The following is a 19,479-nucleotide window of genomic DNA, read 5'->3' as shown; positions in this document are numbered from 1 at the left end:
TAGCCTACTACATAGTGCCATTAGCCTCTTCTTTCTGCCATCAGCCCTGTCTGGATGCCAAAACTGAGTTGAATGAACTTCCTTTTTTTTTTTTTTAGCCATTTACACAGTTTAATGTTCGGTAATCACCTTAAAATGGATTAGTTGTAATGAAGTGTCTGTTGTGAATGGAGTACACAACATACATAATTATAATAAACATCATGATGAGTGGTGTTTATTTAGCCCTGCAAAACAGGTTTGTACTGGTACAATAAGAGGTTGCTTCATAAAGTTTAAGCAACATCTGAATTGGTCAGGTAGTTTTTCTGGTAGGGATCTTGTTTTTTGTTTGCTTGCTTGTCTTAAAGGAATAGTTCATACAAAATGATAAGTTTTCATCATTTACTCAACCAAATGTTGTTCCAGAACAGGCCTGAACAGGCCAGGCCAGACTTTCTACAAAAAACACATACACAAACATGGACACAAAAAATTATTTTAAAAATTATTTTTGAAAGTCAGATTTTAAATCCCAGTGACTGCTATTGTGTCAAGGGCGGGGAAAAAAGGGGGATATATAATCTTTTTATAGAAGAAAGTAAGACTTATATGGGCATTGCTATACCATGATGAAGAGAAAATGACTGAATTATGTTTTTTTTTTGTGTGTTGTTTTTAATTAGTGATACATTCATTCATTTTCTTTTCGGCTTAATCTGGGGTCGCCATATCGCAGTGAACCGTCAACTTATCCAGTATATGTTTTTACGCAGTGGATGCCCTTTCAGCTGCAACCCATCTCTGGAAAACATTCATACGCACTGATTCACACTCATACACTACAGACAATTTAGTCTACCCAATTTACCTGTACCGAGTGCCTTTAGACCATACCTGCCAACATTTTTCCTGGGAGTCTCCCGTATTTCAGACCCTTCTCCCGTATTGTTCTGTATCCCGGAAAACTCCTGGAATATTTATTTTTTTTAGAATTATTATTTATATTATTATTATTATTTAAACACACACACACACACAGATACATATATGGGTTGGGGAACTTGTCTTCCTTCTTTTTTGTCCTCGGCTGATCACGTGCCTGATCGTTACCTTCCTAATTTTTACATAAAGCAAAGTTTTAATAATAATGACTAACTGTAACTCAATGTCATTGTAAAGTTTTTCGGGGGGGAAGTTTGGAAGGTAATTTTTAATGATTATTCTACTAATACTTTGGCATCATTTATTCAGTTATGGTATTACTTAATATTGGTGGACCACATTACCTTAGGTAAGATACGTTTGGTTTGTCACTTATTTCTGTGGAGAACATAAATGAATCCAGTCTTAAAGGGGAATTTATGTGTACTGCAGAATGTCATAGAAATTGGGAAATTTTTGTCCAAATCCAAAAATCCTAATTATTGCTGATAAAGACCACTATTGACTTCTGCATCAAGTCCACGATGTAGGTCCGGCACCACTCTTAAAGGGCACCTATAGTAAAAAATCTACTTTTCAAGCTGGTTGGACAGATCTGTGTGTTGGTATAGTGTATAGACTGTCATACTGGGGTGATATGAACACACCCAGTCCTTTTTTTTTCAATTTAACTACAAAAAAAGGGTCGGCCAATTGGAGCTGTTTTCAAATCGATCGCACCATTACGTAGGTGTGCGATCCCCCCCGCCCACCGAATTGATTGACAGCTATGCGCATTAACATGTTCCGGTAATCGCGTGTATATGTCAACAAGACCAGACAGACATACGCAAAGCAACCGGGAATAAAAGGTCTGTTCTGTTCGCTAGGATCAGCAATAATCATCAAATGCGATTAAGAGTAAGTTTCACATGTTTAAAGTGTTTTAAAACAGAGTATGTGTGTAATTGATTACAGCGTTTTACTTCAGCTTTACTTCATCAGCACAGCCGCGTGTCAGAACAATTATAAAAGAAGACGCTTCAATCCCGGTTTGTGGAAGTTAAATCAGGTTTATTTTGTACATTGGCATAACAGATATCCACACAGTACTTGAGGTTAGCCTTAACTAAGCTAAGCGCGCTCTGTCTGCCTGCCTGTGTGTGTGTGTGTGTGTGTCATCTGTGGTGTGTGTGTGTGTGTGTGTGCGCACGCGCGTTAACTTTGTAACGATATTGTGTGTGACTCATCAATGCAACTTCACAATACTGATTAGTAAAGGTTAGTTCTTACTGTAGTATCTCACAAACGCTACGTGAGACCTTCTTCCTTTAAGTCTGTCTGTTGTCTGACGCAGCTGAGGGAGGAGGCATTTAGTGGGCGAGAAAGTGGGCGGGAAAGAATCGTCTTAAAGGCGCAGTACGACAAAACCACCCCCTGCTGGAAATCAGTATAAAACAGCATCTTGTAAAAGGTATAATGAAAAATCTGATGGGTATTTTGATCTGAAACTTTATATACACATTCTAGAGACGCAAAAGACTTATATTAAATCTGAAAAAAGGGGTAACCTAGGTGCCCTTTAAAACAATGTAACTGCACATTGTGATGATGTGGATTGCGAGATCTGTGATTGGGCGGTTTGGTAGCGGTGATAAGTGGGGGGGCAGGGCTCTTGCAATATCATTCTATGAATTGTTGTGTGTTAAGCTGCAAAACAGCTATTTTAATAGGAAATTCAGCATGTTCTGTAAGTCCAAATAAAACCATTTAAACTTGTGTGATCCTCACTATGGGGACATGAACACACGAGCTTCAGAATTGTATGGTTTTATTTGAGAGAAACTGTTGTGATCTCATGCACACCGAAAACAATGACAACCCATCAACATAAAAGATATATTTAGCTTAATGAAATTGTTAGAAATGAATTACATTTGAGTGTACTTCTGTTCTATTTAATAGTGTCCTATTTAGGAAATTTAATGATGGATACAAAGTGTTTACCAGGAATCTTTCTGTAGTACAAGCTCTCTTCTTTCTTTCACATATTGCATCCCTTATTCAAATATTTATTTTTTTATTGACTGAAATTGCTAGACGGTGCACAAGCTGTTTACTTGTTTTTAAAATCAGACTTTATTTTCATGTTCTGTGTCATTTTCTGTAACCGAGTAGCCTGAGGCTTTCTATCGATGAGCTGGTTTTCATTTTCTGTTGCTGAGGTGAAAAGCGCGCCGATACATGCTATTATAGAGAATTAATAGGTAGACTGAGTCTGATGAATTTGTTTACTTTATATCATTATTTGGTCTAGTGAATTGATTAATATGCGATCAATACCTAGAAGTAAACAACATTACACAGACGTGACTGAGCATATTAATTGCACAGTTGAATGTTCAATTGCATTATGGGTAATAAACAGACCTGGTCATAATTACACAACAAACAACCTTCTTGGTTGACGTTCATACTAATTCGATTAGTCTAATTCAGTTTAAGAGCCACGTCTTGATCCTGCATCACATTAAGCACCTCCGAGTCTAAAAGCTAGCCTTGCATTCAGAGCTTGCGAGTGTGCATTTATGGCTTTGCTTTCCTCCCTATTTGTGTTATGTATCAATATCTCCTCGTTGAGACTTCAAAGGCATTCCTTCAGGTTGGTGTATGTTTTCTCTTCCTGACAGTTGAAGTCCTCCGAGGCTTCACCTCTCCCCTAAAATCCTCATGTTTGTGTTGCTTGTCGGCTAAAGTTTGTGTCTATGGGAAAATGAGGCATTAGGAATGCAGAGGAACGTTCATGAGATGAAGGCCTATCATCTGTGCAAATAGAGCGATGCCAGTGTAAGTCAAATAAACACGCACAAAACATTCTTCAGCAGTTACAGTGTTGACGAGCTTTTGTTCTCTTTCATGTCTCTGACAATGTACGAGCGTTTAACCCAAACAAAGTTGCATTAGCGTTTCTTTATAAACAGTCAAACAGGCCAATACTGGTTTGGCATTTTGTAGTTATTTCTAACACATCTATTTACAGCAAACATGCCTGTTGGTGGACTATGATAGAATGACAACTCTCAGATTTGAACATGATTCATATGAAGGCCTGTTTTTTCTCACATTTGTGAACAGGTTTCATTACATTGTAATGCACTAAGTATGTACACTGTAAGTTTCAGTGCATATTTGTCATGCTTTTCATGCCCCTAATGTACTTTCAGCTGTTTATCCGAAGCCGGATATTTGAGCGATATACATTACATGCCTTTTTGCTCCAGATTTCCTTCTCCGTAATCAATGAAGGGCATTTACTTTGCTACAGGTTTTTACAGATTTTTTTCCGAAATTAATTGTAGTTCTAGCCTTGTGTGCTGATTGATCTGTTCAGCTAAACTTCCATGACTTTAGGCAACACATTAAGCAACTTATTGAAGGACATAATGAAACAAAAGTAGCAACAGATTATTTTTTTATAGCATGTTACACAATTTACACATTAGAAATTCGTATTTATTACCATTATTGAGAAAACAGCTGTTCAGAAAGCATCTAAACATAGTGATATGCGAGGTCCTGTTATGACATGTTTGTTTCTATCACTTTTAACAATAGATGACTTCAGTGAAAGCAGCTTTACAGCATTTTACATGGCAAAATGGTGTCAGTTTACCTTTCAGTTGGAGCGTGTCTAAATCAGTATTCGTTCTAGGCATGGAACGGTAACCGTTTTCAAGGTATATCGCGGTTTGGAAAGTTCAAGGTTTTAAAACCGCCCCAATTTTCTGTACCTTTGTACATTTCTAAGGTATGTGTAAGATTTTTTTATTTACTTTTTTTTTAGGACAACAGTCAGCAGAAAAGATATCCAAATCTTTTTCTAAATTTTAAAGAAATCTGTGTTTTTGAAACAAATGAAGACAGCAGAAGAATTAATCTATTGAATTATTAAGCCTGACATGTTTACTGTTCCAAACTATCATAAAACTTTCAAAAAATAAAATATATTGTTAACAAAGAGAAAAAAGGTTTTAGTTTTTTTTACCCAGACATTTAAAAAGAATATATTTTAGAGCAGTGAGCACAATAATGTAAAACTGTAATATTTTTATCCAAGGTAATCATACCGTCATAATCTTATATGGGCCCATGTTTAATTTTTTCTCATGGATGATTGGCCATAACAGACTGAACAGAATAAAGTAATTTGTGATGATTTCAATGTCAAAACAGGCTGACCCTCATAGTCAAACCTACCTATTTTATTTAATTTCCTTTGACTGGGGTTGAACGGTTTACCTGTACTATGGTAGTATCGTGATACTATGGTGATACGTGATACATACTGCCAGTGCTGCTGTAGTTTGAAAATGGTAGTATCGACATTAACAGTCTATCAACTCAAAGCAACATCATCGCTATATTTTAATGTATTTTTTTGTTGGTCAGTTGTTTACAAAATAAACAAAAAATGAATACATTTTAGGTGAAGTGAAGGAATTATGAATTAACTTCAAATAGGCCTTTTATAACAAAACATAGTATTTCTGACAATTTATTTTAAACAATTTGAGTTATGAATTACAGTATCGCAATACTATTGGTATCGTGATACTTCAGCTGGGATAGTATTGTAACATGAAATAATGGTATCGCGACAGCTCTACTTTAAACCAATGATAGTTCAGAGGTGTTTACCAGACAACATTTCCAAAAAGTTTATAATGGCAAACTCAATCCAAACATGGCTTTGTCCTGTATTTCTTCTGAATTTTCATTCTAAAAAAGTTCATTCTTTGGTTTTATTTACAGGTATGGGATTTCAGTGAGGCTGGCAGTTGCTAAAGCTAAAGGCTACCCTTGATAATCTCTGGCCAAACCCATAGTTCATCCAAAACACAAGAACGCAAGCATTTCGCACACTGTTTATTTTAATAGCCTGCTGTGCCTCATGTATTTGACTAGATATAAGGTTTTGATGATATGATTACCTTGAATAAAAAATTTTTATCGTCTGGCTAAAAACAACTTTTTGTTGCAAATGAAGTAAACCGATTAAAGTAAAAGCAATTTGGTTTTTCAAATGTTTGCTGAATTATAGGCTGACCAGTAGCTTTTGATGTGGATGTTTTTTTGCTGCTGGAGATACTGTCCTAAATAAATAAATACAATCATCTTTTACAACCCTTAAAAAAAACGTACATATACCGAAGGAACAATATGACAGAATTTTTGCAGATTTAAAACCTTGACCTTGAAACCGGTCATTGTCCCATATCTATTTTTTATGAAGTGCTCTGTGCAGCTGTAATTGAAAAAAGCCTGCTCTTTGTGGAAAAGACTCCCGATGTCATGCGCTCCAGCACCAAGAGTGTGGCATGTTGCATTTTCAGAACTGAAGAGCACATTTGGTGGGATCAGCCCCTTGAAGCAGTGCTAAGGGGAGGATTTTTGGAAGCTGCCCTTTTCAACATTTTCAGTGGAGACTTGGTTTGTCGTTCAGCATGGTGTGAATCCTGTGATGTGACCTGTCTGCGTGAACAGGGTGCGCAAAGGTGTGCAAGTCTACGGCCCCTTTTACACTAATGCGTTTTAGTTTGAAAACGCATAAGTTTTGCTACGGTTACGCCAACCGTCCACACTACGCCGGAGTTCTCCAGCGTCGAAAACAGAGCGTTTCGAAAATGCTGGAGAGGCCGTTTTCATTCTGAAACGCTGCTGCTCCGTCTCAGTGTGGATGATGGAAAACGGAGACATCTGAAAACGGAGGCGGGGCTGCAGACATTCGCCTCTCTGATTGGGGCTTTTCCTCAATATTAAGTAGCCTAACACACACAGTTCAGTCCTGAATCTTTTCCGTGTAAGTTCAGACTTCGCAAGTTTGATCAAGGCTGCAGTCTCTTCTTCTCAGTTTGAGATGGAAAACAGACTATACCGAGGAGACGGGTAAATCTTCAAATGGAACAGTTTACTTTATAACTTCATTCACATCACCCTGGCTACGTTGTTTCACTTTCTCAACAATAAAATGTAAACATGATTTAAGGAACTGCCTATTTTCATTTTAATATTAACAACTTAGACAGCAGAAATGTTGAGACGTCGTGCTGCATGAGCGTCATCTTCACTGTGTGGATATTTATAACATAACGGAGCTGATAACAACTGCCTCCTTTCAATTTCAGTGAAAATACGAAACATACCCTCTCTTTTGCTAAATATCAGTTTTAATAATCAATAATGGCCATTATAAAAGTATAACATACAATAAGTTTATACATTATAGGAATTAAAGGCAAGCGATCAGTCAATATACAGAATAGGCTACGTGGTTACATTAATCATTAACTTATCTTTGCGCTTAGCCAAAACACGTTACCTGAGAAAAAGTAATAGATTCCAATGACCAAAGTCAGGTAATATGTAGTTAGATAAAGACAATAAGATGAATGAAATATCTCGTTTAATAAATATAGTGAGATTAGATCCAGCGGGAGATGCTTGATGAGAAGTCCGACAAGCACAGCTCTCATCTGGGTAGATGGGCTGCAGCGCTTGCCCGAGAGTGTCTGTGTGGTCACGTGATGTGCGTTTTCAGCGTTTTGGTGTGGACGGAGAGCAGTTCAGAAACGCTGGGTAAAACGCGAGTGTGGACACAGATCGTTTTCATTCTAAAACGCACTAGTGTAAACGGGGCCTACATCTTGACAGGCAGGTAGGACAGCCTATTGTAATGATTGGACAAAAATGTTTATTGAATAATTATCTTCTACAGACAGTAATTTATATGAATACCACTTAATTTAATAAGTGCTATTGACATGTGAAAAAACTTGAAGCCAGTATAACAAAACTGTTTTTGAACCAATCTGAAACTCTGCCTTTAAAATGTATCACTGAAATAACTGGAAATGTAACACGTGTATCATGTGTCACTGAAAGGTTTATTTTCATATTTGTGTCAAATTTACAAACATTAAAATGAACTTTCTATAAATTTGCAGGCTTTTGCTTACAGTGCATCATTCTGGTGTTTTATAGCATTATTAAACCTTTGGACCAATTAGGATGTCTTGTTAGATAATCCTAATTTAAATGAGTGACAGTGTAGTTTACACAAAGCATGTTGTGCTATTGCTATTGTGACTCCGCCCATTAGATTTTTACTCTTATTACTCATTTCATGATTGGTCCAGATTTTCCATTCTAGTTATTTCATGGACCTCAGCACTGTACACAAGCTCAAACCAATCAGAAATTTGTCCTTCGTTCTCAGTGAAAATAAAACAGTGTCTCTGCCAGCCGAAACAGGCAGCGGCTGTGTTAGCAGCACTAAATAACAAGCACTCAAATCCCACGAGCTCTGTTCTGGTTCACATTCATGTCAGGAGAGGGGTTGCTTGTTTGTCTAGAGATTTTCTTCGCTGTTTACTCTAGCTGTGTTGCTTTTTGAGCCGTTCCCCCGCCCTTCCCAGCTGTTTACATAAGGCCCTCCCTGTGTATTATGGCACCTGCCAGATCTGCAGATCGTACCACCTGGTTAATGTTAAATTGCTCCAAAAGGAAGATGTGTTTGTTAATAAACAGCAAAGCCAGGGCCCCAGTGTTTACTGTAGTCATGGTGGCAATCAGTTATTTAACAAATATCGGCCCCTGCTTCCTTGTGTGGGAGAGAGTTTAACTATGTAGTAACCAGAAAAAATGTGCAGCCTGCATAGGGAGAGCTATATGAGCACTTGGGGCTCAAAGAAATGAGGTTTTCTGAAGTTTAGATCTATATTCTTATGTAACTTCAGCTTTCATACGACCAGTTCATCTTCAGAATGTGCTTTGCACTGGTTTCGTACCATCCTAAGGATAGGAGAACTCTCTGTAAACATCATTTTTCAATCGTACTCATAGCCCACACAGCTGCATTGGTTTATTTTAAGCTGAACCTGTCTTTAACAATTACGTGCTTTCATTTTGAATATTATTTGATACATTTTAAATAATGTACAGCTTAATTATTTACTTATGACATTTTCATATGTAAATATTTGCACTTGAATATAAAAACAACATGGGTGTGCACATAAACTGGGATTTTTTTTTTTTGTGCATTTTTTAGCTAATTATTTATTTACACATTACTTCATTTTAGAGGCCTGAAAATGGGTTTCAGAGTGCAAGTCTTTGTCTCTGTGTAAACTAGATATTGTGAATTTTTTTTAATTATTTTATTTATTTATTTATTTATTTTGTTTAACTCATGCACATGAGTAAACACTAAACACATACTGGGTTCTGGACTCCTGATTAACATTTGGCAGGATTGAAACCTGTGCCACCTATAGGTGTTTTCACACATGTAGTATGTTTCCTTTGGTCCAGACCAAGGTAAAAAATTATGTATTGTAGCATTTTGCAGCCAATTTGGTTCCGTTTCACACCAGACCGACTGCTGTAAAAAACCAAAAAGTAGTCTTTGGCTAAATAAATTTCCGGAACTGCATTTTGATTGATCAGAATTAATACGTTTGAAAAGTTTGCAAAGTAAAATGAGCGGAGGAGTCAGCAGGCAGTATGGACATCCTCATAACTCCACAATTGACCTTCCATTATTGCGGTAAATTGTCAAAACTTTTTCTTATTCCAGAAATGCATGTTGTAGCTGACTATAGCAGCTGATTTAATCCAAAAAAGTACTTTTTGCATTTGCGTCAGTTCTTGGGCTGCACAAAATATCGTTTCAGCATCGATATCGCAATGTGATCATTCGTAATGTCACATCACAGGATATGCAATGTTAAGTTTGTATTATAATTTATTATTTGCATGTGTTTTTGATGCCTGTGATTGTATAATGATTTAAAAAGGATTCAGGTATAGGAAACCTTATTTGAATTAATTTTCATGAATTATTTTTATTATCCATTTATCATTCAGTTAGTGTACTTGATTACTGTTAAATGATAAAACTGAGAATAATAAAACACTTCCTTTCAATTGTATCTTTTTCTTGATTGTATTTATAGATTGTTATGCAAGAATATACTCGCGACACATCCAAACACAGAAATGCACTGCAACTAGCACAGACCACAACAAAAACGTGTTGGGGACCCCAAAATGTTTATAGATTGTTTATTAGATTTTATAGAGATGCGAATAGTTGACATTAATTCATCAATCTCTGACTAAACACATGCATAAATATATTCACAACACATGCAAATACAGAAACGCACTGCAAGTAGCCCAGACAACAATAGAAATGTGTAGGGGAGCCCCAAAAAAGTGTATAGATTGTTTATTAGATTTTTTGGATTTTATGCACTCTTACTGCAGAATCATTCCAATTGATCTAACATTGTACATTTATTTAGAGATATAAAGTCATATAGTGAAATTGTATTCATATCGCAATAAATATCACAAATATATCATCATATATATCACAAAAATAAAAATATCACAGTTTTAGATTTTTCTAATCCCCTAGTCAGTTCGAGGTTGGTTCACATTCTCACCTCAAACAAACCACCAGTGTTCATTTGAAAAGTACCAAGACCACCTTTTCGAGAACGATTGCTGCTTTCACACCTGCCCAAAGAACCATAACAAAAGCACAAACAAACTCTGCTACGTTCTAACTGAACTAAATGAGGCAGGTGTGAAAGCACTTACAGTAAGTTCTAGAGCGGGTGGCACCAAATCCTGATTTGGTATTAATATTACAAATTTTTTCCTTTAGAAATGAACATGTAATCATAGCTTGAGTTGTGTGGTCTGGGATACAGATATAAATGTATTTTCTTTACAAAAATTTGAAAGATTTAACTGTCTCACCTCATAGTCTACATAACGTGGTATCCACAAGCACTTCGTAACAACCTCACTATCATAGTAAAAAGGGGTAACTTGATGCAGTCTACCACATTTGTTATAAAACAAAACCTACAGATGTTTAGTAGAAGTAAAGCTGCACAACTAATATGACGAATTAACATTAATACAGCAATTACATTACTCATTTAACATATTTAGTACATTAATAACATAATTCAATTCCAATATTTATGCCAGTAGTTTTAGACCTGATTCTTGTTGCACAATGTTTTAGCTATTTACTGTGTTAGCACTGTAATGTTTGACGCCACTGTTTCCTCTGGCTTTAATGGAGTTTAATTTGTGGTTCGTTTCAAAGAGCTGCAAAAACAAACTTAGAACTGTGCTGTTAGTTGTCTTTTGAATATCACTGATACATGCTGTGTCACTTGTGCAGTTCAAACAAGTAGCCATGTATCACACATACAGCACAATGCCATAACTTATGACTTCAGTAAATCAGTAGTAGCACCATCTATACTATCTATTTTTTTCAGTGCCTCATGCATTGAGCCTAACATTTTAAGGTAGAGCTGCACAATTAATCGTTAAAAGATCGCGATCTCGATTCGACCCTCTAGACCAGTGGTCACCAAACTTGTTCCTGGAGGGCCGGTGTCCTGCAGATTTTAGCTCCAGCCCTAATCGAACACACCTGAACAAGCTAATCAAGGTCTTACTAGGTATACTTGAAACACCCAGACAGGTGTGTTGAGGCAAGTTGGAGCTAAACCCTGCAGGGACTCGGCCCTCCAGGATCGAGATTGGTGACCCCTGCCCTAGACGATCTTAATCCAGCATTTCTACGATTCTGTCAATTATATTTTCAAGTTCAGGAGAGAAGAAAAGGCGGCCGCACGAGTCTTTTCATTGTTTCACACATGTTGCTCAGTGACATGGACACCTCCAAATGATGTTGAATGAGTCACATACTGTATTTATAAGGTATAATTCACCTATAAATGTCATTTTTGTCTTAACATGATGTTTTCGCGATCGGGAAATCACACGTAACATGAGCTGCTGACCGTGAGGTGTTATCACAGAGAGGGCGCGCGCTCTACTTAATGATAGACACGCGTGCGTCTATTTTAGTGAACAGAACCTGCATATGTTGCGAGTAACAGGTAATACAGTTGCAAATAATATTCAGTTTGTGGCACAGAGTGATCGTTTGGGAGCCGCGCGCGAAGTATGAACAGCACTTAGCAGTCAAAATGAAACAAAAAAGTGTGCACTTCATTTAAATGATCATATCGCATTTTAGAGTTATGATTACGACAAGCATTTGATGTTTTTCTTTCATATCGAACACACAGTTGTGCATGAAAATAAATGTTCACAATGGCAGTATAACTACTCTAGCCTATGTATTGTGGAATATAATCTGATAATGGCAAATGTCTGATTTTACCAGTGAATTAAATTGTCTAATATGACAGATTGCAAGCATATATCTCAAACAGAATAATTCAACATCAGAATTATTAAAAGTAGAATAGAATTATTTATAGATACCAGTAGACCTACACATATTATTATCGATGTTTTGCCATATGTTTGTTTTTACCATACCTTTATTTTACATCAACAGAATCGTGAGAAAATCGTGATCTTGATTTTAAGCAAAAATATTGCGATTCTCATTTTAGCCAGAATCATGCAGCTCTATTTTAAGGCATAAATACGTAAAGATTCACAAAAGAAAAATCCCTTTTTATTGAATTTTAAGTGCAAGTCAAGATGTCTGATTAATAATGAGAGTATCACAACATTTAAGTGAAGCCATTAGGAGCCCTATAGTAAATAAAGTAGCATCAGCATCCCGATACTGAAAGCGAAGTACAGTTAATGCTCTTTCTCTTTGCTGATTGTATCAGGCTGTGAGGAATGTTGTCTTTGTACGTGTCAGTTTTTTGTAAACACGCTGATGTGATCAGGCTGTTTCACACAGATGTTTGCTGCCTTTGAGGAAGACGTGGGATATTGATTGTTCAAGGCAAAACTGATATTTCAGGCTTTTTACCAAATACAAAGTGCATAAAATGTTGTTTTTGTTCGTATACTCTGATGATATCTTCTTGATCTTGCTGGAATGCTGTTTTCTTAAAATAGAACATGGTTATTATCCTCTAATAGAAGCTTAATTTAGTGTCAGCGCAGCATAATGTGCGATTTGCTTTTATTGAGCGAAGTCCGTTATAGACATGCCTGTTGGCATCAAATCCTTAATTCTCAGAACGGTTTGTTTATAATGCAGCTATCGTGTTTGTGAGCAGTACAAACACAAATGTTGTGTTATGATGTCAACTCTGCTGGCACGCATGTTTTGTCATGATTTACTCTGTGGGCTTACGTTTGGGGAGAAGGAAAAAGAAAGATAAAGGAAGATGCTTTGCAAAGCATACACTTCAATGTCAGAAGTAATTTTGTTTTGCTGGCAGCTGTCTTAGTTTTCCTCTCCTGTATCGCAGGTTGTCATATCGACATGCAGGAGTCCAAGACCGATCAAACAACCAATAGCAGTCCGACTGGGCAGGAAGGTCAGAGCTCAGAAAACGAGAAGAGATTAAACAGTGAAACGACTTCATTGCCGTCAGTCACAACCCAGACCCAACATACAGAGGTATGTACACTCAAAAAATGATGTTTGCTGTTTGTTCAAACTACTTGTATAAAATGAGCTGAAACAACACAATTCTTGAAGGTTTCATTGCGAGAACTTAACTGTTTTATGTTCAATATGCAAACTAATTAGTTAAGAACCTAATTTCTTCATGTTGTCTCAACACAAATCAAGTGTGTGGAACCCAGCATTTTTGCAGTGTGTCATAAGCAGATTTTTTTGTGCATTCTGACTAAATCTAGATCTTTAAAAATAGAAAACATCAGAAATATTTGATCGTCCATCCACTTTAGGAAGATACAGTTTTCCTCATTTATCTTCAGCATTTTACCTCTTCAACTCCTTGGGCTCCTTGCTTGATGTTCAATTTGAACATCAATACAGGTTTATTAAATCTGTGAAATTGCAATTTAAAATGTAAACTTCAATGGTGGCACGGTGACTCAGTTGTTAGCAAGAAGGTTGCTGGTTCAAGTCCCTGCTGGGTCAGTTGGCATTTCACTGTGGAGTTTGCATGATCTCCTCGTGTTTGCGTGGGTATCATGCAGGTGCTTCAGTTTCCCACCCAGTCCAAAGACATGCACTGTAAGTGAATTGAATGAACTAAATTGTCTGTAGTATTTAAAAGTGCGAGAGTGTATGGATGTTTCTAGGGCTGCATGATTTTTAGAAAAAAATCTGATTGCCATTTATCTGATCAAAATTTCAATTTCCGATTTAAAATACGATTTACTATAATTTTATGAAAGAGCTGCAGGTTTGATGTGGTGTTTTTAACAGCACCAAAGAAGGACCAAGCATAAGCAAAAAGTTCGCTACACTATGCTACTGTTAATGTAAAAGCATTTTAACCTATAAAGTTATCAGCTGTCATGAGAAATTTAGTAAATAACTACATAATTTTAAGTTCAATTTAATACATGATATATAAAATCTTGGATATAGATAAATAAAACCTTTAATACCTTTACATTTAGATTTTCATTTTTCATGACATCAACAGTGCATTAAGAATGCTTTCCATACACAGTTTTAGATTTTACTTCACAACACAAGAATTGTATTAAAATATATAATTTATAAATATATTTATATATTATTTTATATTGCACGTTCGCCTCACTGCAAGAAGGTCGCTGGGTTGCTGGTTTGAACCTCTGCTCAGTTAGCGTTTCTGTGTGGAGTTTGCATGTTCTCCCTGCGTTCGAGTGGGTTTCCTCCGGGTGCTCCGGTTTCCCCCACAGTCCAAAGACATGCGCTACACGCGAATTGGATAGGCTAAAATTTTCCGTACAGTGTGTGTGAATGACTGTGTGTGGATGTTTCCCAGAGGTGGGTTGCGGCTGGAAGGGCATCCGCTGCGTAAAAACGTGCTGGATAAGTTGGCGGTTCATTCCGCTGTGGCGACCCCGGATTAATAAAGGGACTACGCCGACTAGAAAATGAATGTATGAATGAATTATTCTATATATTTATTTCAAGCAGTCAGATATGAACTGAACCTTTAGTCTAACCTGTTAAACTCTGCTGTTATTTTGGGATTTCTGCCTGAATTTTGCCTACCCAAATTTAAAAGACATATAAAAGGATTATTTATGCACATCACCCCAAAAACAGAGGAGAAATGGCCCTGAAGCACACAGCATAAGGTAAGAGATGACAGCTGTCTGTGCTATCTGGGGCTGCTTATTGATCATAAATGTATTTAACTTTTGAGCCATGGAAACACCACGATTCATTCGGCAACTGTTTGATATGTGAATATAATTCAGTAAAAAGAATGCTAGAACCGTATGAGCACCGGCAAGAGCTTTCATTTGAGCTACAACTTGTACTTGTGTCATATGAAAAATGTGAAAATGAACCAATGTAAAATACCTAGCTCGGGTCTCCAAATTACTGTGTATATAAGTGTAAATAACTTTTGTACAGTAGAATAAAAACTAAAGTGATGCATATGTGCATAAAACATAGATTCTACACTTTCAAACTAAACCACAATAGGGTGTCTAATTCAATGCTAGCCCTTTAAATCTTAAAGCGAAATTCAATGACGTCACGCAGAGTTTAACTGGTTAAAGAAAACACTTTTTTGAATGTATCAAGCAAAACTCCATTACAAGTAAATGCTTAAGAACAACATGAGCATTTAGAGCAAATATAAAAATGTAAATATTATCCCACTTGCTTTTTGAGCATTGCCGAATGAGTTCTTAAACACCTGTGATTGGTCATTGTGGCCCCTGCAATCAGCAGAAAAGGCTGTGATTAGCTATAACTGTTTGCGTGGCTCTGGCGTTATTCATCGATGAGTGACGCATATACAGTCTATAATGTGCGGTTATCGCAGCTGATCAATGGTAGACGTGATGGAGAAAAATCAGGCTGCAGAGTAACACGCTTCTGTATGCGAACACATTCTACAAGAATTGCTGTAACAGCCAAGAAAGGAAAAGAAACTTTACCTCACGCAAGCAGGTCAAAGGTAATTTCTTGTGCTCGCCTCCTAGTAATAATCAAAATAATCGCAGCTTTTCAAATCGTGATTTTGGTTTAAGATTGATTAATATTGCAGGCCTAGGTGTTTCCCAGTAAATGGGTTGCAGCTGGAAGGGCATCCGCTGCGTAAAACGTTTGCCAGAATAGTTGGTGATTCATTCCCCAGTGGTGACCCCTGATAAATAAGCCACTAAGCCGATAGAGAATGAATGATTGAATGTTAATTTAATGAGATTTTTTATGTTAAGTAATATTACTATAGTTCTTTGGGGCATGTGGAATCTTAGAATGTGAAATTACCAGCCTGTTTAAAACATTTTCAAGTTTCGAAAAGCTTCATTATAACATTTAAAACAGTCATTAAAAATCGTTCAATCCTTATCTTTAGGACAAAAACACTTTAAACCACCTGATCTGCTTTGTGTTTGTGCTTTTGATTGTAAAATCCTAAATTAAATCTGCTTTTTCAGAAGATGAATGACACTTGAAGATAAATCTAGAGACTAATAAGAATTTAAAATCAGCTAGCCATTTTTATGCACTGCCATCATGCACAGATGAAAATATATTGTATTAAATTGACACAAAATCGGAAACAAATTGTGAAATCGGTGCAGAGACCAAGCCTCACACGAGTCTGACGTGTTGAAAGTGTTCTAGGAAATGCATTCTCAGTTTTAATTGGTATGTCAACATTTGTTACACAATAGCTTTGCCGCTTATTAGGAAAATTGAGCAATTGTGTCACACCCTTGACTTATTCCTTTAAATCATTGTAGTCAAAAATATCAATCTCTCAAGTCTTATCACAAAAAAAATCTTCATGCATGCCTTCATGTATGAACGATGCCCAACATAAACGAGCACATCTTACAGATCTCTCTTTAAATGAATACATTCTGTAGAATGGAATACAATTAGATGTGTGTATATTCATTAAAATATTTTGTACCAAAGCCAAAATTGTAACTTATAAAATAACTTAAAGATCCCATAAAGTGCTTTGAAATATGCACTTTTATTCATTGTTTGAAGTAATCTCAACTGAAACATGATGAAAAGGTGGGACATAGTGTAGCTCTTCCCCTTTAAAAAAAACAGCCAACAGCGTTTTGTTTTTATCACCACTCTGCCAGTGAGGATAATTCAGCTCAAGTGCATCAAATGAAAAGCAAATTAGAAGTGTTATGAAGGGGCTGGGCTTTTCAGATACTAGAGAGCATTTGATTGGTCATGATTTGATGAGAAACTAATATGATGTAACGTTAGTAAAACCGAATAAAAACTGCAAGCTTTACATGTTTTTATAAGTTTTATATTTTCTAAAAGCGAATTGTCACTGTTTTGGAGAACACTTATAGATATCTTAAAAAGGAACAATACTGATACTAACATCTAAAACTTTAATATTATGGGATCTTTAACATCATGGTGCAATTTAAATTTCAACAAAACAATAAATGAAGAGAACCATAAAAAATATATAAAATTGAGGTAATATTTGGTAGAAATATGTGCAACATCTCATTCTGAATGTAACATCCTATTCAATAACAAGATGTTAGGTGATCAAACTCATTTAAATAAATGTAACTGTGTAATAAAATGTTGTGTTTAAGTGCACCAAAATATACTGTTTACATTCACTGAGAAATGAATAAAATCATACATTTTCAAAGGGTTTGTACTAGGGATGCTCCGATCAGGATTTTTGCAGTCGATACAGAGTAACGATACCTTGGTATGGTGATCAGGCGATACGAAGTACTGATTCCAACCAATTTAAAATGCATAAAGTACATTTTTCTTCCAAGAATGATAGAAGTGGAGATCCTCCTTACCTAAGAGAATAAATAAAGGATGCTGCATATAATATCTTAAGCAAATCTATTTTAATCATTTAGGGGTGAACATGTCATGGTCAAAAGCAGCTTTACAGACCATAATAGATAGCACAGAAAAAATGATAAGAAAATCTTCTAACATGCAATTTGGAAACATTGCAGATGATGAAAGATGAATTCAGCATGTCTCAATCAAGAAAAAGATAGTAGCGCATATTTTATTAGAAGTTAAAATGCACACCTATGAATCCACCACTTACTTAAAGGAAATAGGCTTCTAAACTACTGTTTACTGCAATAAGTGAATTACAAAAATTATATTATTAAATATTCATGTTAAAAATATTATTTTTTTAACAATTATTTTAAAAAAGTTTTTTTTTTTAATTTCAAAATTAATTTAGGTCTACTTGAAAATTATTGTCAAAACACAGAACTCTCAGTTCTTTAATGTAAAAAGGCCTAAATATATGCAGTAGCTGCTGCATGTACAACCCAGGTGCGCACATGCATCTTCCTCTGCTTGTAAACAGAAATTAAATTTTTGGGTGAATTATACCTTATAAATACAGAATGTGACTCTTTAACACCATTTTGGAGGTGTTCATGTTATTGAGTAATTTACATAAAACAATGCAAAGACTTGTACAACTGTCTTTATGCTTCTTCTGAACTTGAAAATATAACTGGCTGAATCGTAGAGTTGCTGGATTAATATCCTGTGGGGAGGTTAAATCGAGATCGTGATCTTTTTTCCGATTAATGGTATTAAGCAGTGCTGATGTACCTACACATTACCCAAATGCGCCATGTTTAGATTCCAGATGTATGATGTCATTAGCATAATGTTGGCCAGACAGCTGTGGGTTCATGGCACCGTTCCTTTATTACAACAATGGCTCTAAAAAGCTCCTGTAAATGCTTTCCCATGTTGTTTTCATCTCCCAAGGATTAGTCTGTCATGATGTGTCCGCTTTCCCTTTTTCTATTTACACTCGTATTGAAGTCCTCTATATCCGTTCACTCGCCTCTCCACCCTTTTTTTTTTTTTGAGAAGGGGAGTTCCACAGGGCCAGATGTTTGACCCCCTCAGAGGTGTAAGAGGTCAGATCCGAGAGGATGGTCCCACCGCTGTGCATATTGTTCACATGCGCTATTTGCATTTCTCTTTCCTTGATTTCTATCTGGAGCAGTTCACAATGGAAAAAAGACAAAGCAACAGAGTGAGAGAGACATCCTTTCAACAACTTTTGGAGACCTCTCGTTGCTTCGGCAAAGCTAATGTATTTACTTTGTCAGCATTTCCCGACAACTGTATTTTCCACTTGAGAAGGTGTATAATGTTCTGGATTAAATGAAGAGCTGGTTTAAGCCAGATCAGTCTCAAAAATAATACATTTACAAAATATTATTCATACATTCACAACATGTCACATTTACAATATCCAATTCACAACACATCACATTTGCAAAATCTAATTCATAAATTCAAAACACAATTAAAAAATACACTAATCCAATTCATAAATTCAAACCACAATTCATAAATGCACAAATGCAATTCGTTAATTCAAAACACGATTTAAAAATGAACAAATCCAATCCGTAAGTTCAAAACATGATTCAAAAATACATAAATCCAATTCGTAAATTTAAAACACGATTCATAAATGTACAAATCCAATTCATAAATTTAAAACACAATTCAAAAATACACAAATCCAATTTGTAAATTTA

General features: G+C 36.0%; 1 protein-coding gene across 4 annotated transcripts in view; it reads left to right on the top strand.

Annotated features, from left to right (window-relative positions):
• The window catches only part of foxp1a (forkhead box P1a), an 84,904-nt gene that overhangs the window by 14,397 nt on the left and 51,028 nt on the right, over positions 1–19,479 (top strand). For all 4 annotated transcript variants that reach the window (XM_021469823.3, XM_021469822.3, XM_005161959.5 and 1 more), the window contains 1 exon segment: positions 13,248–13,399. In XM_021469823.3, the coding sequence (XP_021325498.2) occupies positions 13,262–13,399 (138 nt within the window). In that variant the 5' untranslated portion in view covers positions 13,248–13,261.

Source organism: Danio rerio, chromosome 23 (assembly GCF_049306965.1).
Source record: "Danio rerio strain Tuebingen ecotype United States chromosome 23, GRCz12tu, whole genome shotgun sequence".
NCBI classification, from domain to species: domain Eukaryota; kingdom Metazoa; phylum Chordata; class Actinopteri; order Cypriniformes; family Danionidae; genus Danio; species Danio rerio.
This window is presented reverse-complemented; position numbering and strand designations above follow the sequence as displayed.